The 22,231-nt window shown below is 45.7% G+C and overlaps 1 protein-coding gene across 2 annotated transcripts in view; it reads left to right on the forward strand.

Annotated features, from left to right (window-relative positions):
• Positions 1 to 22,231, forward strand: part of METTL22 (methyltransferase 22, Kin17 lysine) — a 243,238-nt gene that overhangs the window by 103,117 nt on the left and 117,890 nt on the right. For both annotated transcript variants that reach the window (XM_086941264.1, XM_086941265.1), the window contains exon 5: positions 8,953 to 9,097. In XM_086941264.1, coding sequence (XP_086797390.1) covers positions 8,953 to 9,097 — 145 coding nt within the window. The remainder of the gene's footprint in view (positions 1 to 8,952; positions 9,098 to 22,231) is intronic.

The following is a 22,231-nucleotide window of genomic DNA, read 5'->3' on the forward strand; positions in this document are numbered from 1 at the left end:
ACTCTGCTGTTTCTCCCAATATCTCCCTGAATAGGTCTTGTAAGTAACCGGCCACATCCGTGCCCTCTTCTTTACATGGAATTCCCTGGACCCAAATGTTATTTCGTCGAGACCTGTTTTCAAGGTCCTCGTTGTGTGTTTGGAGATCCAAATGTTGATCCCGTATGCGCAACACCTCCTGTTGCAGCTGTACGATTTAAACGTCAAGCCGGTGGTTTGTGCTCTCCACAGTGGCCACCCGCTCACCCAGGCTGTCTGCTTCTCTGCGCACTTCTCGCACCTCTCCCGCTACTTCCTGCTTCAATGTTTGGAAATCGTCCCTGAGGGTACTGAAGAGGGATTCCAGGAAGGACCTAGTGACCGGCGGCTCCCCTCCGCATGAGTTCTGCGATCCTCCGGCGGAGCTCGTGACGGTTGTCCCCTGTCTCCTCTTTGCTGGGTCCTGCTGAGCATCTCCGGGAGAGTGCGATCCCCTTTCTTGCTGCCCCTGTTGTTCGCCATTGTGGTATGGATGCGGGCCAGATCCCTTGCTCCACCTGTTCCACTACTTCAGGCTCTCTAGACGTCTTCCGAGATCTACTGCGAAATCCTCGCCAGGTACCACCGGTCTGCTCCGGAGACCCTCCTTCGGGGCTCTCCGCTGCGAGGCCGCAGCCGCGACCTCAAGTTCTGCTGCTCTGCTAGTCTTCACTGCTGGGACCCGCTGGTCTCCCGGTGCGGCCGACACTGCCGGGTCCTCCGCCTTGTTGTAAGACTCTCGGGTAGGCGGGCTCGCTCCGTTCCGAAGAGCTTCCGTTAGAGGCCTTGCTGGTGGGCCGCAGCTGCGATTCCAGGTGCTGCCGTTCCGCCCGTTGTCTCTGCTGGGCCTTGTTAGGCACCGACTGCGGCCCGACACCTCCCGGGCATACAGGCAAATGGAGGCTTCTCTGGGCTATTCCCTCTGTGGCTACTCCGGCACCGCTGTGCTCCGGCGCCCCCGGCGTAGTAGTCGCCGGCCGGTTAGTGTGGGCCAGTCCGCACTTCCTGAGCTTTCCAGGTCACACGGGACCCCCTCTGTATCTTCTTTCGCCTTTTCTGGACACACGTCCAATTGAAACATATGAACATTCTACAAAGCTAATGTCCATGATAGAACTTGTACTCGGCAGTAATGTGTTTTTGCACAATGGAAATTGGTTTCGCCAAATAAAAGGGGTGGCCATGGGCGCTAAATTTTCTCCATCCATGGCGAACCTATATATGGTCTACTCCGAATTGATGCATATATGGCGACAGGGTCCGGTAGAGTTGTTGGAGAACATTTTATACCTAGGCAGATACATCGATGACATGATTATGTTTTGGTCAGGGACTAAAGAGGATCTAGACACATTTTTTCATTACATCAACATGAATTCCTTCAATTTAAGTTTCACAAAAGAACAAAGTATCTCGCATATCAATTTTTTAGACATCACCATAGTAGCAGAGGGTGATAAATTATTGTCTATCCCATATAGAAAATCAACGGCATGCAATTCAGTACTGCATGCGACAAGCTTACATCCTTCTTCACAGATTAAAGCGATTCCATATGGGGAAATGATTAGAACAAAGAGAAATTGTAGCGACACCAATAAACTTGAAGAGGAATTAAACAAGGTGGAGAACAGATTCTTGGCCAGGGGTTACGGAGCAGATATCATCAGTAAAGCTCGAAACAAAATCAACTCAAAAGATAGAAATATGTTGCTGAAACACAAACAATCTAAACAACACCCCAATAAGATGATCAGGTTCATAACCCCCCACAGCACAGTAAGCACCGATGTCTACAAAATATTGAACAAACATTGGCATTTGCTGGTGGAGGATATGACTTTACAAGTAAAAATAGGCAATAAGCCATCGATCACTTTTCAAAAACCAGAACTATCAGACAAGAATTATGTCCAAGCTATATTCCCCCAAGGAGGCAGACAAACGGGTTACCACCAGCACCCAAAGGCTTCTATAGATGTGGATTGTGTTGCATTTGTTGTTTTGCAATGAACCGAACTATGAAGTTCCAATATAACAGCAAAAAGACATATGAAGTGAACCAATTCATCAACTGCAACACAACACATGTTGTATATTGTATAAAATGTATCTGTAATCAGATTTACATTGGCAGTACTGTGAGGCCATTGAAGGAAAGGATCCAGGAGCACTTTCGGGCCATAAGAAACAACAATCCCCAGTATCCATTGGCGACGCACTTCAATACGGTACACAGCAAAACAGAAATTCACAAAATAGGATTTCATGGTATAGATGCAGTCCCAGTTGGTAGTAGGGGTGGAAATAGAACCTCCAAATTAAGACAAAGGGAAAGCAAATGGATCATATTATTGCGAGCGGTCGAGATGGGGATCAATGTAGATAAGGAAATGGTAGAATTTCTGTAACCCCTGTAAATTGATGATCAGAATAGCCCTTTCTTTCCTCTTATGGGAAAGTGACATGAAAAACCCCTGGTTATTCTTGATGGATTCTGTATAAAAACGTATCAAGTTATAATGATCAAATGTAAGAATGAAAATATAATAGATAAGTTTGTCTCTGATCTAATGGTGGAACGTGGGGTTTGCAAATGATTGGATAAATCTCTGACACAATAGAGACTGCACAAGCGGGTATTGGTTGATATAAGCGATGTGAGTTTTCAAATATACAATGAAGGAACCAAGCAAGTATTGCTTAAAAATGTAAATAGTAAATGAAAAATTTAAGATCATCGAACAATACTGATACTATGTAATTCAAAGTCAAAATAACGATTTTGACCACATAATATATGGTGGGAGCAACGTATTGTTAAACATAGGGATATGGTATTAAATAACATGAACTGCACCCATATATATGTGGATATTTAAGAATAAAAAATAAGTATCGAATGTAGATGTATATAAAAAAGATCAACGAAATCCGAACACATTGCTGCATTATATTTAAAAAAACAAATTTGGAAATAACCAATGACGATATAATTTTGGAGCCAAGGGGGTTGCTGTGCAATTCCAAACAGATTCCAACCAAATGGGTCACTAAAGGAAAGTATCGATATGTTTTAGACCACAAACACGTTTAGAAACATAGTAAAAGATGGCCGCCGTAATGAACTGAAGATCTAGCAAACAGAAGCTTGAGAGTCCTCTCTCAATCTCTATGACGGTCAAGGCGGGGAAAACATAACCAGCCGTGAGTATTGCGGAAACCGATGCCGCCGGGTTGCAGGGACGGCGTACACAGTGGACTAGGACTTGTGCGAAGGTAAGATGGGCAGTTAAAATAATTATAGATAGCCACGAGAGGTTTTGTGTGGCAAGAGATACAGATACAGGGACTTTGTTGGTTTAATAACGAAAGGCATAGAATGGGATGCACCGTAATGCGTGTAAATATGCGGGCGTCTAACTTAGGGTCTTGTTAATCTCCGCGACTATGGGAGGTAGTATTTGGTTTTTAAGTATGGGTCCACGGACTCAAATGGCACAGGTACCAATTGATAATGAGCGGTAAATCATGTCCGAGCACAATAACTTATTTTCTTTCAAATAACATAAAAAGGCTTATATCGCAAATGTGGGCAAACATGCGGATATTTAAATTCTCTAATGTAAAAATAACTATCTGAAATCAGGCACACCACTCGGTACTACAATGTTTGATAATGAGATAAACATGGGGATTGAAAAGTGGTGAACATAAGAGGACAGATAAATATGAAGGCCAATTGTTTGATCTGTCAAATGGTAGAACTAAGGTTAGAAATTAACAGAGCATTGTAATATTAGACTTGGATACTGTGGTCTAAATAGGTGCAATCTTTAATTCTCAGATTGTGGAACGTAGCATGGCTCCATAACTATAACCAGAAAAATTGATATCACAATTGGAAGAATCAATAGTATCCTGCATCAGTATTCATGATTTCTCTTAAGGTAGGAACCTTTTAACTAGTAAACATATGAAGTTGAACTGAGGCGTGTTTTATCAAGTTGGTTTTTAATAGATTGGGATAGATTATTTTATATATATTTTATAGTATAGATTGGTTGGACAAATATATATGAATTGCATCCTCAAAACTTATAATCACGTATCGGAATTGAAAGTCTTTTCTACAAATTGCAAAGGTGAGCGGAATTGCGCAGGTTCGATTTAATTACATGGTGAGGTGTGAATACAAAGCATTGTTGGCACACAGGTGAAAGTTTATAAATTCTTTTTAAGCTGGACACTGAACGGGCATGTTTTCACAAAGGTGACATTATATGGTTCAAAAACCGAGTGATTCTCTTCTTGAGGGTGCACAATTACGCACTTCGGCGAGCACGAGATTAAGGAAAACTTGGCTGGACTTTTTGGATTGCATGGCTCCTCTCTTTTCTTCCAAATAGCACAATTTATGTGATTTATCCAATGGTTCTATACTATAGGGCTATTGATAAATATAAACAAATTCACATGGTGAATTTTTAAGATGGTCATTACGTCAAGCATGTTACATGAGTAAGATGTAAAAGATGGTATATTTAGTGCTTATGAGCTTAAGCCTATACATGGATCTTAGCATTTGTACCTTTCTTTTCTTGTTACATGTATGATTGACAGCCTTGTAAAAGCCCAAAGGGGGCGAAACGCGCGTCGGCTGTGGACCATAACATTTGAAAAATAAAGACTTGAATTCTTTACAACGTCTGGTGTGATGAAATTGACTGTTTGACCAAGGATATGGATTACAGATGAAACGCTAAATAAGCTAAGGGATCAAAGAGACTATCTTGGAGGTGCACGGGTGTGTCTTCTCATATTGTAAGGACTTCCATTCCAAATGAACTTTGGGAAGGGGGTCGTGGTTTGATGCCCGAGGTGGATGTGCATCCAACGCCAAGTAGCACTCCATATTGTACAGTGTGCATATTGTATTTTGTTTTTGATATATGACTATTGAGAACTAAGGTTGATGTGCAAATCAAAATAGCAAATCCACCATTTTTTGTCCTTCTTTCGCCTTTTAGCCTGGGGGGAGCTCCGGTGGGAGTTCAGCACCTAGAACCAGGGGTGGAACTCCGGGCTTCGTCTCCGTCGGCGTCGGGTCACCCCCAGCGAGCGCCCGGTCCGCTAGGCCCCAGCCGCGGCCTCAATTACCGCCCTGCAGCGACCCTTCCAGCGCGGGTCTACTCGCCGGGCTTCAAGCCGCCCTCCGGGCAGTCCGGGCACTGCAGAGTCCTTCTCTCTCCTCCGTTCTACACCGGGCCGAGGGTTAGAGCGGTGTGCAGCCGGCCGTGTTACCTTCTTCTGTTTCCCGGAGGTCGGCCTCTGTCTCCTTTGTCTCCCGGTCCCGACCTCCGATGCCGCCTGGTAGGCTGTTCCGGGACCGCTCCGAGGCCAGTTCCCTTGCCAAAGTCTTCACTCCGGGCTCCACTACCTGTCCCGGCGCTGTTGAACGCCAGCGGGGGAGAAGAAGCTATATTTCAAGGCTTGGGCCTAGTCGGATCGGGGAGCCGCGAGGAGAAGCGTCCTCTCATGCCGCCATCTTGGCCACGCCCCCTTAGCTTGCTTTTTAACTAAAATAGCTACACCCCTTACGTTGGCAGTCTGACATGTACAAGCACAATATTCCACCCACCTGAGCTTCTTACAAATATCATTCATCTCCTCTCTCAACAGTTGAGTTTATTGTAGAATAATAACCTGAGCGGGTGAATCTCCTAAATACTGTAGAATTTTTTCCCTCCTGTTTTTAACCCGTAGGCCATTAACGTTCCGGAACAGACAGTACAATGTTTTCATGGCGGATGGAAACCCTGAAATTTACTCCAGCCTACACTACACCGGCACCAAACCAAAAACATAAAATCTTGTTCTTCAACTAAAAAAATAGGCGAATTATTTTTTTTCTTTTTTCCCCAATTCTCCTACACCCGTGCCCTCTCCCCCCCCTGTTAGAGCTCCCTCCCAACCGTCCCCGGAGAACCCTACCCCCATTTACCTGGACTCGTCCAGCTTCTGCCCGCTAGCAGTCCTTACCTACCTCCCAAATAACACACTCTTCTGATGCTATTTATGTATACCAACTATTAACTGTCTACTTGATTTGTCAATTCAAAGAAAACATATCTAATACCTGAGATTACGTTTTTTCTATAGAGAACAAGGATAGTTAATTAGGTTTTCAGGCTCCCCAGAAGATCTTCTGCTTCCTGCACAATTTTAATAAAATACATTTTGTTGTTGAACATGATTTTTAATTGTGCAGGGAATTTTAATTGAACTGTTGCCCCTAGTTTCCTAAAATCGACCATTCTCTTCCCCAACTCCCACTGTCTATCCAAAGTGGTGCGAGAGAGGTCAGATCTGATTTCAAAGGTAAAAGAAAAATCTCTGGATTTTAAGGATTTCAGTTTAAGGGCTGTTGTTAGAATCTCTACTTTAAGAGAAAAAGTAAGAAAATTAATCAGTATCTTCCTGGGTTTTGTCCGATTTGGATGTTTCCTAAATGGATCCCGATAGATTCTTTGAGTATATCTCTTTAACTCTTCTTCCAAGGCCTTAATGTGTATTGTGTCCTTAATGAGAGATACTATAACAGATTTAAGGTCCTCATGTTCTTTCCCTTCCGGAATGTTTAAAAGTCGCAAATTATTGCACCTGGAATTTTTCTCCAACAACTCTACCCTCTCGAAGCGCAGCCTCCTCCTTTTTAAGTCCAGAGATATCTGTTCTGACTTCTCCCAGACCATCCTTAAGAACTTCCACCTCATTTTCCAGGGCCACTGTTCATGAACTTAAATTATCTAATTTCTTCTCAAGTGATTCGCAGAAAACTCGAATCTCCCCCTGATTTATTTCAAAGACTGCAAACACCTTCTTAATGTCCGCGGCCATAGCAAAAAAGAGAGACTCCATCGATCTCCCCATAAGATCAGAACTCCCTAAGACTACCTAAGGGCCCTCTGTTATTACACTCGTCTCTGTATTGGGCTCTCCACTGACCTCCTCAGGTACATCCTTGATACATCCGGATACATCCTTAGCTCTGACCAATAGCTGCTCTCCACCAGTACCGGCCAGAACTATATCATCTTTTCCTGAAGAGACTTGTGGACCCACTACTTGTGGTGGTACTGATACTAGTTCTAGTTCTGGTTCTGATTCTAGTTCGGAGTGACCTACAAATTGCTCCAGAGGTTCCACAGACTCCGGTAACAAAATTGGAGTATACAGAGGGACCGTCACAGGGGCTTCTGTCACAAGGGCCAACCCAGCGGCTGTTACGGGGGACCGGAGAGGGGAATAGCTGCTGAGGAAGACACAAAGGCAGAGGCAGGGAGGGACCTAACTCAATATCAGAAGGTGCAGACATTTTTGTTGATGTTACAAGATCCAGCACCTCCTTATTTAACTCCCTCTGTTTCCCTACCTCCAACACTTGCGGAAGCACTTAAAAAAATTATCTTAACGAGGGAGTTATTTTAATTTTTGCATCTGTTAGTGTTCCTTTATTAGCAGATGTTTTAGGACCTTTCTCCTTGTACTCACGGTATAAGGAGCTCTGATCCCTATTACTCTCAGTGTCTTGGCCTTCCCGAATTTTGCTGGGGCTTCTGGTAACTTCACTGCTCAGAGGCTTAGGGTTCCAAACACCAAAGTCTTTTCCTGCTCCTTTTTTCCTACCTCTTTTGAGCACCTTAGTTTTCCCTTTTTTTTGAGACCCCGTGAATTCTCCCTATTTCACCACTTCCAGCCCCCTGTGAAGTCGAGACACGCTGGATAGGTATAGAGGACACAGAAAACTGCCGATACACTGGAACTGAAGGATTACTTACACCCAAGTCTCCTCTCCGACTAGGGTTACGCAAAAAATATGGAAGAGAGGGCTTACCAGAGTTGTGGACCCCCTGAGCCACTGTTACCTCCAAACCACATTTCTCTACTACAGTGGTTGTATTCTCCGACTGCGCTCTGGCTTCTGCCAACTTTCCACTCTCCTCTCCCATCGCCGCCGCCAGCCCCCCCAGGATGAATTCCTCGTGCGCATCGGCGCTCGTTGACTGCGCCGCTCCGCCAGTGCTGCCTCTGCCTCGTTTGCTCCCGGAACCACTCCGCAAGTAACCGCCGCTGAAGAAGCAGCGTACCGCTGAACTCCGACCCCGCCTTAGCTCCGGGGCAGCACAAAGACAGCGTGGGTAAACCAGGGAGGAATCGAGCAACATCCCAGGTAAAGATGCTTCAAAAGTCTTCATAAGTAGTTGGCATGCTTACATTTTACACCTAAACAATTGTAGCTGCATATTAGGAGAGGTGGGATTTGCCGCAGGCTCGCGACCGCTCAGCCTGCGGCCGCCATGTTCTCCCGGATTCTGCTTTGTATTGTTGTTGAGTTCCCTATAAAGTTGCAGAGGGGGCTGTCTACTCTATACCTAGTCTCTTTTCCAAGTTCTACATTGATAGTGGCCCAGTGTTGAGCATGGTAATTATTCTCCCCCAAAGTTAACAAAGCCAGGCGCACTTTACCTCTGGGGGTTTAGCATTACTGGGAATAACAAGTGAATTGCTCAAGTTCCACTGAGGAATGGAAAATTTTAAGAAAATGTATACTTACAGATCCAGTTTCCCTGAAACGTGAGGCCAAACATTTGCTTCAACCGGTTTGCAATTCAACCCTCTGTAAGTTTGTCTTTTTTTTGGTATTTTTGTTGCCCTTTAATTTCGTCTTTAGTACAGAAGGACCCAAGAGAGTGAATACATAATACAAAAACGTTATACATTCTGATGTTTTCTATTAGACAACTTAGTCCAGTAAGTCACTTTAATGCAGTGAAAGAGTTTTCTACATACTGTGCCAATTTTTCATGTACCAGTTTATTGGGTTTTTTTTAGGACAGTACTCTAAATAACAAACCTTTCTACGGTTCTCAGGTCTGGCGTGGGGCTTTTCTTCTTGCTGATTACATTTTATGGAATCGGGATCTCTTTAGAGGCTGCACTGTGCTAGAGCTGGGAGCTGGCACTGGACTTACAAGCGTTATCATGGCAACAGTTGCTAAAACCGTTTATTGCACAGGTAACATTTTCCTGAATTAAGCATGCATTATGTTAAGTCTGTTTCTGCTCATCGCAGAAGACTATTTTCTGTCACCAAATCAGTTATGCAAGCATATGTGCATGGTAAATAATTTGATAGGGAGCATGGAAGCCAATTGGTGCAGGAGAGAAATCACTAAATGTCAAAGGAACCCAGGATTTTCTCAAAGTACAGAAGAGAGTGTGTCTTTTAGGCATGAATAGAAGGCAAATTTCGGGGTGAACTCAACTTGGTAATATCAGTTGTTAATGAATATAATATTATGTACTCTTCACCTTCATCATATGAATCCCCTTGTGTTTCCAAGTGTGTCCCACATATACAGTGATAGCTGCATAATGTTATATATAACCAATGGCAACTGACACACCCTAGTCAGTCCGCCCCAGTGCTTGCATACTATTAAGAAGCTCTCTCTTGCTGTCAGAAAGCTCTTGGTCCCAAACATTCTGACCACACTAAGTATGTCTTCTAGTTTAGAGATTCCTATTTCAGTAGGCCATATAAATACTTTTAATTTGACTGCCTCCGCCAGTCATGCACCCACACTTTAGAATGTTTTATCTTTAGTTATATGTTTTATTCCACCCAGTCATGCCTGTGGCTCTTCATTAAACTCTTGATTTTTTTCCCCAACCTGATCTTTTTTTAGCAGACTAATAGGGTTCCACAGCAGATAATATATATGTTCACCACCACAATTTGTGCAGCTCAGTAATATTTTGTTATGTTGGGCAACCCTAACCCCCAGTCATACCTTTTAGCAGGGGGTTGACATGGCTTTCCTTTAATCCCCAGGACAATTTTTATGCCCCCCTCCCCCAATTCTGAGGGAATTCTAGACAAAAGGATAACAATTCACAGTGCACTCTGAGGTGACCAGATTTGCGATGAAGGTTAAGGAGCACAGGGGTTGATGTTTGGGAGAAAATCCACCTGTGCAGGTGTCTTAGTCACCTACAATATGCTGAAACGTTCTAGCAATGAGTACGATGAAATCTTTAACATTTTAATTTACTTAAGGACATCAGAACAAGACTTTACACAAGTTTTGTCCCTATCCCAATTCGGAATCCTCGTAAAATCTGAAAGAAGACCCTTACCTGTCGAGCCAGGTTGATGTATTATAGCTTCACGAAGCTAATGAACTCCATGCCAAAGTCAGTTTTCCTCATGAGCCTAAAAAGGAATGGTTACTCCAAAGAATCTGGTGTCTTTTTACTGTCAGTTGATAGTATCATAGTGAACCTGGTGTGTCCTCTGCTTTGTTCAATGCCATTATAATCTTCTCATATTTAGTCTTTTGGATCTGTGTTTTAGAATTGATTAACCCAGGTGAATAAGGCAAATAAGTACTAGATAGTCAAACTTTGCTTATTAGTGTGAATTCTGGCCAACCCCGCCTCTATGTTAGGAGTAAGATAGGATGGTAAGCTTCCCTTCATCTGGTACCAACATAATGACTGCCTTGTGCAGATCTGACAGAATCCTACCCTTCTCTTTTACATCTTTCATCATGGGTTACATGTACCCACTTATCCCTAGTTTCCTCAAAGAAATTCTACTGGTGCCCTACTGGGAACCTGTGCATGCTCAACATTCTAGATCATAGTCTTCCTCTTTAGTGTCTCTTCCGCCTGTCTGCCACACCTTTATTTTGTAGGTTCATGTGGTTTGCTTGCCTGTCCAGCTACCTGTAATACAAGGTCAAGGTTTGGCCTATTATAATGTTCTCCTTTAGTGATCTGCCATTCTCAGGTAGTCAAGTCCAAGATTGACCTATTCTGTAGGTCTGTCTTGTCTCCTTTCCTAGGCAACGTCAGAATATTTTTTCTTGTCGCATTTGTATTCTATATTCATGCCTACCTAACGCCATTATTTTAAAGATGCAACAAGGTATTAATTTAATCCAGCTCACACAATGCAACATCTGGCAGGACTGACCGCTCATCTGCCAACATTCCAGAATACCCCAGAATTTATTCACAGAAGTTTATCACGAGTCTCAATGAGAAGCACACATGAAAGTATACATCATTACAACATATCCCCCTTTCCAGGAGAATGAAAAGAAAATTAACTACACAGAAGTTTGATGTGAAGAAAACTAATATAACTAACAAAGCTAAATTAGTAAAATAAATATCATAAAATATACATTTTTGGATTGTAGAATACTGCACAAATTGCTCACCATAGAATTGCAGACTCATTTAAAGTTTTTTTTATTTAACAATGTGGAATAACCTGAGAATTCTCAAATACATACATGATCCCCCAGATGCTTAGGCATTTTTTGTATTTACCATTGGGAAATGTCCTGACTCTACCCATCACTCTCTCCACTAACACACCATCAAATATTGCTATCCCACATTTCTGGTTCAACTGTGTGACACTTAACAACTTACGCATGTTCCATCATTTTCTGCTCCAACAGTACTTTGTTTCTCTTTACTGCAGTGATCACTTTAGGACAGGACCATTTGACCTTCCACATACACACCTTACCCATTCTCCTTTCTTGAAATTACGAATTTTCCTTACCCTCTCATGTCTCTGCGCATACTGATCCTGATAACGTTTTACTTTATCTTTCAAACGTTGCTGATTAATTTTGTCCCTGTATGTTCTATCCACACAGGAACTGCAGTAGTGCATTCTACTCTTCCTTTGAACAGGAAAAGTTGAGTCTCCCCTGTGACTGAGTGTGGTATTGTTCTGTAGTTTCACAGCATGTTTTTAATTTCTTGTTTCCTCTCTAATACGCCATGCAAAGCTAGTCGGAGACAATCTCTCAAAACACTATTAAACCTTTCCACTTAGCTGTTTTCTCTGGGATGGTAAATGGCAGTCCTATCATATTAAATTCCCTCCATCCTCATAAATGTGGTGAATTGAGCAGAAATAAATTGCGGACCGTTGTTTGAGACCAATACCTTGGGACAGCCCTCCCTCCTGAAAACCACCTTGCAAATGGACACTACATGGTGAACTTAGACTTCCTTCATAAATGTCACCTCTGGTCATTTGGAAAAGTAGTTTATAAACAGGATAGCATACCTACTTCTATGCCCTAAGCAATCAAATGGACCACAAATATCGATGACTAATCTTTTCCAAGCACGTTTGGGAAATGTGGTAGGCACAATGAGCGTCTCCGTGACTGCATGAGATTTATTACTGGAAGTATAGAGGAAACAATCCCTTATAAATCTCTGAACATCCCGGTCTGTTCTCATCCATTAAAAATCTGCGTAAGCTTAGCGTTTCCACCATTGCCTTCATGTAAAAGCTCCAGCAGTCTGCTTCGCAAGCTCTCTGGAACAATCAGTCTGTCACTCCTCCTGACAATACATGAAGTATTCACTCCACATGGAGAAAATCACTTAATTCTTCCCATTTAATACAATACATAATGTTTCTGCAATTTCTTCACTAGCAATAAGATTCTCTGGCTCTCAGCCAATTTCTGCTTCCATTCATCCTCCTAAATGGCACCGCTACAAGTTTCATTGACTTCTGCCGCCACCCATTCCCCATCTTTAGTGCTTTCGCACTCATCTAACGGTAGCCTCAACAAACAGTTGGCATTTATGTTTTTTCTATCAGGCACATTTTCCATTGAAAAGATGAATTCTTGCAAACAATACAGCCATTTGGCTAAGCGAGGTGCAGCTCTGCCAGCACCCTTGGTGGAAACAAATCTATTAAAGGCATGTGGTCAGTTCGCAGCTCAAATTTATTGACCCAAACATATGTGCGGAAATGTTGAACACCCCAACAACATGCTAGTGCTTCTTTTTCAATTGTGGAGTACATGGCTTCAGCCCCTTTTAATGTACATGATGCAAATGCTGCAGCTCTTTCACGCCCCTTATTCTCCTTCATCAAAATTGCACCCAATCCATATACACTGGCGTCTGTGATTACAATGGCTTTATAATGGAGTCGAAACGTTTTAAAATATTTGCCCCAAAATTGACTTTTTCACCACCTCAAAAGCTTCCTGACATCCGGTGGTCCAGTGATAATGCACACCCTTCTTCAGTAATGCTTGCAGAGCATGTTCCCATTCCGCAAAATTCCTAGCGAACTTTGAATAATATTCAGATAATCCCGGGAAGGACCTGAACTGTTCCTTATCCTTTGGCACAGGCGCCGTTTTGATTGCCTCTGCCAACTTCACTTTAGGTTTTATGCTTTTATATGACAGAGTGTGTCCCAAATACTCGATACCTTGTGCTTTAAATTTGCACTTCGCTAATGCAATAGTGCAACCAGCTTATTCCAGCCTTGCCAACACTTCCTTCAATCTTGCATCATGCCAACTCTTGTCACTGCCCCACACCAATATATTGTCTTGGAAAAATAAGACATTGGACAAACCACTCAAGACATTCTCCATGATCCTCTTGAATACAGCAGATACTGGTGTCTGACCAAATGGAATCCACTCAAATTGATATGCACCTTCAAGAGTGATAAATAATGTTAAGTGTTTGCAATCAGGATGTAGGCATATTTGATGGTATGCACTGCACAAATACAGTGTGGTATAGCATGTTGTCCCTCTCAGGAGTATCTTGTTGATAGGGGGCAGTGGATGGCGATCCTCCGATTTACTCTCATTAAAATCCCTTAAGTCAATGTACATACGTAATTTACTGTTGGCTTTCTTCGCTAGTACAATTGGGCTAAGTCACTCTGATGATTCATTGGGTTCAATGACCCTGGCGTAGCTTAAGCAGTCCAACTCTTCTTTCAGCTGCCCTCTCACAGCCACGGGACATTATGGATATTATTAACTTTCGGCATTGCATTTTTTTCCAGAAACATTTGTTGTTCAAATTTGTTTTAGACACCCCAGTTTCTCTTCAAACAAGTTGGGAAACTGAAAACTTCATACTTCCACGCCCCTTTTTTGCTCTTAGGAGTACTTGGTCGGGGTGATTAGGATCTAATATTATTCCTTGAGATTTTTGTTCTCGCCATCTCAATAGGGTTTTTCCTTTTCTACTACATACACATACACTCTGCAAAACGCTATCCTACCTTTGTATTTCATCTGAGTCATGAAATATCCCAAAATCTGTAATTTAGCTCAACAATATCCCTCTGGTTTCACATCAGTTGGAGTTAACTCCTAATCTTTAGTGTTTTTCCACATAGCCTTATTGACTAGCATGTATAGTGAACACGAATTGGCCCACAGGTCAATCTTTACATCATTTTCTTCAGCCTCACACTTTGGTGGATAGACGACTTTTGGAATTAAAGTATTATCTTTTTTATCAACTTCACACACCGCTAGTACCTCCACCTCCTCTCCATCAGTTTCGTCTCTCAATAAACGCACTTTGATTTTCTTGCCTACTATTTTACCATCTTTACACAATCGTTAAGAGTTCTACTCTTTTGCGCTTAAAACACTTGGTTTTTATAGCCGGGCAAGTAACAACGTAAGATGTAGATCATCATCAAAGAACTTTATTTGGCAATGTCAAGATAGCCCATAAAAGTGAATAAAACATAAAATACCACCCAGTTAAAAAGCAACAGGTAAATTTTAAAATAAAACCTTCGGGCCAATGTAATCAATGATTCATGGGGTCAGCATTCTTACATATAATTAGAGGTCGGCTTTAAGATTAATATAAATAAAAAAGTTTTAAAGAGAATTCCCCAAATTCATGGAAAACACATCAGTCTAGCTCAGCCTTTTTATGATACAGATTGCTTCACAGATAAATGAAGCAATACTAAGACTGATAACTGGGAATTTCCATAGCACACAAAAAATGAACTGTAGCTTTATAGTTCCGAATGCTGTTTGCAGTGAATAGGGGTTTTAAAAGTGCCTTCCTTAAATCAGCAAAAAAACGACAATAAAGCATGAAATGTAAAGTGCATGGTTTAGAATTATCATCACGCAGACATAGGGTAGCTATTAAAATCCATTGGTTTGTTTAGGTCTCGGCCTGCGTAGGCTACGCTTGCACAGTCTCGCTCGGCGAGAAATGATGTCTTCTAGCAGGGAGATAAACGAGCCAGCTCTTCTCCATTGTCTGGCTTCCTAAACGGCGGCCAGCCATTGGAGAAGAGCTCTGTCTGTCCCTTTAAGCCCCGCCCGTTTCGGATGGAGGGGCGTGTTTTTTGCTGTCCTTTTTGTCCGTGACGTCTTCAGTCACTCAACAAAAAACATGCCCCCCAGTCTGAAAAGGATGGGGCTTGCTGCCTCTCGGGAGGGGCGTGCCTTTGGCGTCACGGTTCTTGAAAAACTTTGAGCGAATTCCAAAGTATGCGAAGTTTCGGATAAGTATTTCAGCTCAATGGAGGCGGAACGCCTTACCAATGTGTGCCCCGGACCAACCGTCCTCCCTTTCCCTGTGCTTCCAGTCCCAACCCTCCTCACCATCAGCCCCGCAGCCATCACTCTGCGCTCGGACGGCAGAACTCGGCTGCTTTGCCGCAGCGGCTCCATTGCCGGCTGGCGGGGCTCCTCCACACCTAACTGTCCGAAAGCCGGTACCGGTCGGTGACGCTCTTCATGGCGGCGGCTGTCAGAGGCACGGACCACACCCCCTTCGCGAGCCGGTTGCACACGCCCGTCACAACATCAGCCACGCCCCAAAGAGTACACGGAAAGCAGAGGACATGCCCCACTGCGCGAGACCGTGAGTACCTGCCCACCACGACGTAAGAGACGCCCACACACTGGAGGCACACTATTTCCAAACTGTATTCGGCGCATACCTTACGCCCCTCAACGTAATAGCGGCGTGCTGAAACAGACCATGCCCATGAGAGGGAGACTCAAAGTGTGACATGACCCTCGGGCACTGTCCACGCTCCTTCAGTAAATGAACACCTGTTTATAAAAGTAATGGCTCAGCTGACCGATCTGCTCAACAACTGTCAATCATTGTCTGTGCCCCACCCCTTCGACGAGCCACATTTTTCTTACCATGCAAGCAACGTCCCCCAGCAGCTTTACTTTCAGGGTTAGAGACAGAAGAAATACTGCCTGCCTTTATTTAGAGCCTTCTGTTGAATAAATAAAACATAACGCGGCCATTTCAGACCAAAGCGGTGAGCGCCTTTTATTGGAGTAAGAATGTAGAAAAGTGTCCATGTGTGGCGTGCTGCTAACAGTCTTTGGTGATCACAGAAGTAGGTCTCACAGGCGTTGGCCAACAGCGAATGTGAGCTACGTCAAGGATTTCGGTAAATTAGTCTACTCTTTATAACTGTGGAAATATGAGGTATGAGAGACATTTTATGTAGAGAGTCGCCGTTGAGTACTAGTAGAGTGGAGACAGTCCTATCCCATTCTGAAAAGGGGTAGAGACCGTGTTATTGTCCGTAGTTAATAATCGCGCAAAACATTACTTTCCAGCCCCGGCTCCGCCCGCCCAGACGCTTTCTGGCAAAGCGCTCAGCTGTAAGATGACGTCCGAGTCCCCGACCCTCCCCCAGCAGAGGCACCCCTAGAAAGGAAAGTAGGACGAAAATCAACATGAACCGCCTCTGGCACGTGGCCATCACCGGGTCCTCCTGCGATTGGCTGTTAGATACTGGACTGTCAAATTAAAAGGGGGTTTGTGAAACGCCCCTCCCTGAAAGGGAGTAGAGGCAGTTTTTGTTCACAGTGAGGTGAAATGTATCTGTCACTGCAGAAGTATTCTGTGTGTGTTGGGGCAACTGTGTCTATAGTGTGGACACTTCTTGAGCCACTACCTGTGTCGGGATTGTTTGCAATGTTTTTGTGGGGTTTCGGGAGGGCTTTCAAAAAGGTTAGCTGACAACGGTGTTCTGGGTAAAGAGGGTTTTATTATTTTGTACAGTCTTCGTTTCTGGACAGGCACTCTGTAGAACGGAAGGGGGTTGTCTGTCTCTTCCGTCGTGGTTCTCCCTGCTCCCGGCCGCCGTTCCCACTGCCTCCTGGGAGTTGTAGGCCGTCTCTCCGCCGTCTCGAGGGTCTCCCGGTACCGACAAAGGAAAAATAGTAAACCTGAGTCAGCCTGTTCTTAACGTGGTGTTTGCACACAGGAAAAGGGGGTGAGGATAACACACGTGCAACTCAATACCCAGGGCTAGTGTCGGAACCAAGTGAGGGGGGGGGGGTACATGCAGAGGGAGTCGGGTGTGTCCTCAGGGAGGCTTGTTCCATTTACGGCCCGCCCACCCGCTGAATCGTGACCGTACCTGGTCTAGCCACACTTCTCGGGAAGTGTGGCTGGGCGATGCGTTATCCCGTTGGCCTCCTGGCTTGTTGCGGTAGTCGCTGTCTCGGTCTCTTGCCTTCTCCTACCTCGTCGTCTCCTCCCTCGGTCCTGCTGTCCTCTGATCTTCCTGCTTGTACTCTTCCTCCGTCCTCCAATCTTCCTGCTTGTACTCTTCCTCCGTCCTCCGATCTTCCTGCTTGAACTCTTCCTCCGTCCTCCGATCTTCCTGCTTGAACTCTTCTTCCGTCCTCCGCTCCTTCTCCTCACTCCAATACCACTCCGCTCCGTTCTCTCGCCACCAGTCTCCTTCTCCACCTCCGGGTGTCTCGCACCCCTGTGTGGATTCAGGGACGGGTTTTACCGTGGAATAGAGGGCGTGTCCCAAATCCGGATCCGCCCACTTAAAGCTGTAGGGTTCCTCCGTGTCCAACACGGGACGGCATCCGATGACGTCAGGGGTTTTCCACGTCTCCGTGTGCTGCATAGAGAGAGGAGACACATGAATAGGCAGGCCAGGGGGGCCCCTCGTCACACACCTCCCCCCTAGGATTCTCCCGATCGGGGAGAGGAAACCTGGACAGGAAGTCTGCGTTGACGTTGTCAGTCCCTTTCTTGTGGCGAACTTGGAAACGAAAGGGCTGTAGGGCAAGGAACCATCTCATAACCCTCGGGTTGTTCGAGATGTTCCTGCTCATCCATAACAGTGGGGCGTGGTCAGTATATAACACAAAGGGATGCCCCTCCAGGTAATAACGCAGTTTTCAACCGCCCAACGTATGGCGAGGCACTCTTTTTCGATAGTGGGATACCTCACCTCTCTAGGGAACAATTTCCTGCTGATGTAAAGGATGGGCTTCTCACCCCCCTCCCCTGAGTCCTGTGACAATACGGCCCCGATGCCAAAGTCCGAGGCATCCGTGTGTAGGATGAAAGGCCTGGAGAAGTCCGGAGATGTCAATACAGGGCTCGTTGTGATGGCTCTTTTGAGCGTCTGGAAGGCCTTCCACATGGCTGGCGACGGATTGTGGAAGTCGGGTCCTTTACGGTGTTTTTTTAAAGTGTCCGTCAAGGGTGCCGCCACATCTGAAAACGCTGGGATAAACCTCCTGTAATAGCCCACTAACCCCAAGAAGGCCCTCATATCTTTAGTGTTCTTGGGGAAAGGGGTGTCAGCAATGGCTCTCACTTTTTCGATCTGCGGCTCTATGGCCCCATGCCCCAGCAAGTATCCCAGATACTTGACCTTTTGGAATCCTATCCTGGATTTCTTCGCATTGACGTGGAGTCCGGCGTCCTTGAGCTGTTAAAGTATGACCCGCAGGTGTTGTAGGTGTTCATCCCACGACGGACTGAAGATGATAATATCATCGAGATATGCCGAGCTATACTTCTGGTGGCCCCGTAAGACCTCGTTCATCAATCTCTGGAAGGTGGCAGGGGCACCATGTAGGCCGAAGGGGAGGACGTTGAACTCATAAAGTCCGTCTGGTGTGGCAAAGGCAGTCTTCTTTCGGTCCTCTTCCCTCAAATGTACCTGCCAGTATCCTTTGGTCAGGTCTAGGGTACTGATGTACTTTGAGTCCCCCAACTTTTCAATGAGCTCATCGATCCGGGGAATGGGATACGCGTCGAAGGAGGACACTGCGTTTAAAGCACGGAAGTCCATACAGAACCGGCTGCTGCCGTCGGGCTTCGGCACCATTACTATGGGTGAGGACTACTCGCTTCGGGATGGTCAGATTACTCCTAATTTGATCATCTCGTCTACTTCTCTCCCTATTGCTTCCCTCTTGGCAGCTGGTATCCTGTATGGGCGTTGCTTGACAGTGACGCCAACAGGGGTCTCTATCCGGTGTTCTGCGAGCCGGGTCATTCCGGGGAGGTTGGAAAAAATCGGTTCAAACGGGTGTAGGATCTTTTGTAATCCTTCCTGCTCGACTTGATACAACTCATCATTAATAACCAGCTCACCCAGCGTGGTCTCCATGGTATTCTCAATCGGGGTTGCCAGGTTGGAAGCCGCCGGTTTTGGTCCCAGCCACTTCTTCATAAGGTTAATATGAAATATTTGGGTTTTCCTCCCACTCAGGCGCAAGCGATAGGTGGTCTTCCCAATTGTCTCTGTGACTTCGTACGGGCCTTGCCACTCGTTCTGAAATTTCTTGGAGGGCAAGGGCAGGAGAACAAGGGCCCAATCGCCTACAAGGAGTTGTCTCCACTTTTTCCCCTTATCATTATGAACCTGTTGTTTTCTTTGACTCTCTTCTAGGTGGACAAAGGCTAGTTCGCGTATTTTACCCAGTTTATTCTTTAGGTTTTGGCTATACTCCAACAGGGTTTTGGTTTCTCCCGTTTGTTCAGTCTCCCATACTTCTTTAGTCATGTCCAAGAGACTCCTGGGTTGTCTCCCGTACAGCATCTCAAATGACGAGCACCCTAGACTGCTTTGCTTCTGGCCTCGGATGACATATAGGGCCAGAGGAAGAAGCAAATCCCAATCGGTGTCATTCACTGTTAGCATTTTCTTCAGGACTGCCTTTAATGTTCCATTATACCGCTCCACCAGGCCATCCGTCTGGGGATGATACACCGATGTTTTAATTTGGTGGAGCCCAAGCAGGTGGCATACTTCTTTCATGACCCTCGACATGAACGGGGTCCCCTGGTCAGGGAGGATTTCCTTGGGAAACCCGACCCGTGAGAATAGTTCCATAAATTTATCCGCTATGTTCCAGGATGTGGGGGTTTTCAGGGGAAATGCCTCAGGGAAACGTGTGGCGTAGTCCACTATGACTAGTGCATATTTGTATCCTCTCCTTGTTGGTGGTAATGGTCCGATGAGATCCATGCCGAGCCTCTCAAAAGGGGTTCCAATTATAGGCAGGGGTTGAAGTGGTACTGCTGGGGGTCTCTGGGTATTTTTCCTCTGACAGAGGTCGCAGGTCTGACAGTGTGATTTTATATCGTGGTAAATTCCTGGCCAGTAGAAACTTCTGAGCACATTCTGAGTGGTCTTTTCACTCCTGATGTGACCTGCAAGTAAATGCGTATGCGCGTAAAACATGATCTGTTCCCGAATACATGTTGGCACTAACAGCTGTATGGGATCATCCTGCTTGGCTTGTCGGTATAGGAGGTCTTCTTTAATCAAAAAGCGCGGATATCGGGTTTGGGGATTGTTCTGCTCACTGTGTGCTTGTTCCCAGGCGTTGTACAAACTGGCATCGTTGGCCTGCACAAAGCGGAAGCTCCTATCACCCTCCCAGGGATCAGGGGAAGTCAGGGCAGGGACAGCTATCTCATCGTTCCCTCTATCCTGGTGAAGTAGGCCTTTGAATAGATCAAGGAAGTGGGGATTTTCCGTTCCTAAAATAAGGTGTTCAGAAAGGGAGTTCAGTACCCCCACCTTCACAACCACAGTATCCTTTCCCTCTACTGCAATGGGGAGATAGGCTACCGGGTATTCCTTAACGTCTCCGTGCACACATTTAATAAACACTAATGCGTCTGACATTACCTGAAGGGGCTTCACGTAACAACCCTGTATCACTGACTGCTTGCAGCCCGAATCCAGGAGAGCCCTGACCACCATACCGTTGACCTTAACACTCACGTGATAGGCTCCGCCCAGCTCCGCTGAATACACGACGGCCTTGGGCAAGTAGCTGACGTCCATGGGTTCTTCCTGGGGCCGTTTTTGGGGGCAGAGGCATGCGATGTGTCCCCACATTCCACAGTCGAAACACTGCGGACCCCGGAAGGGGGGGTTGTCTGCCGCCACAGGTCTTGGTAAGGGGATGGGTAGCCCAGGGGGAGCTCTCATCCTACATTCAGGCCTGGGGACGGGTCTGGCTGGTTTCTCCAGTTCCGTCGTATGTAAACGGGGCTGTGCGCGGACATAGGTGGCCGCCATTTCCATTGCCTGGGTGGTTGACAGATTGGAGTGTTGTCGGAGCCACCTCTGTGTCCCAAAGGGGAGGGCTTCAAGAAATTGCTCCAGATAAATTTTATCCATTATCTCCTCCTTGGTACTAGTGGTCGGGGTGAGCCACTTATCAGCTGCTGTTTTTAAGCGGAAAAACAAGGTTTTCGGGTTGTCCCCGGCTTGCCCCCTTTCCTTACGGAAGCGCACTCGATATGCCTCCGCGTCTAACCCCAAATGGTCTAGGATGATGACATTGATTTGTCCGTAGGGGGTCTGTCCGTTACCATTGGCGACTTGATAGGCCGCCTGAGCCTCGCCACTCAACAGGGGCGCAAGAAAAAATGGCCATTTCTCCAGGGGCCATCCACACGCCATTGCCACCCTCTCGAAGTTAGTGAGAAACGCGCCTGGATCTTCCCCGGTGACGTACTTCTGCAGTGAAATCCCTGCGGGCGTGGCCGGTGGGCGGCTCTCTCTTACCGGAATGCCGGCTGGGTCGACTGTAGGACGCATTCCCTCTAGCTGTGTCACGACAGTGCTTCGAAAGGTGTCTCTGTCCAATTGGGCGGCGGCGAGTTGTTGTTCCACCGCCCATCCCAACTGCTCCTGTCCCTTCACGAGCGCCTGTAGAATGTCTTCCATCGTTGTGTCCCTGATGGTGTCCTCTGTTATGCCCACATTCTCCACCACCTGTGGGGTTTCGGGAGGGCTTTCAAAAAGGTTAGCTGACAACGGTGTTCTGGGTAAAGAGGGTTTTATTATTTTGTACAGTCTTCGTTTCTGGACAGGCACATGTAGAACGGAAGGGGGTTGTCTGTCTCTTCCGTCGTGGTTCTCCCTGCTCCCGGCCGCCGTTCCCACTGCCTCCTGGGAGTTGTAGGCCGTCTCTCCGCCGTCTCGAGGGTCTCCCGGTACCGACAAAGGAAAAATAGTAAACCTGAGTCAGCCTGTTCTTAACGT

The sequence above is a fragment of the Lissotriton vulgaris genome, chromosome 10 (genome assembly GCF_964263255.1).
Source record: "Lissotriton vulgaris chromosome 10, aLisVul1.2, whole genome shotgun sequence".
In the NCBI taxonomy this organism is placed as follows: Eukaryota; Metazoa; Chordata; class Amphibia; order Caudata; family Salamandridae; genus Lissotriton; species Lissotriton vulgaris.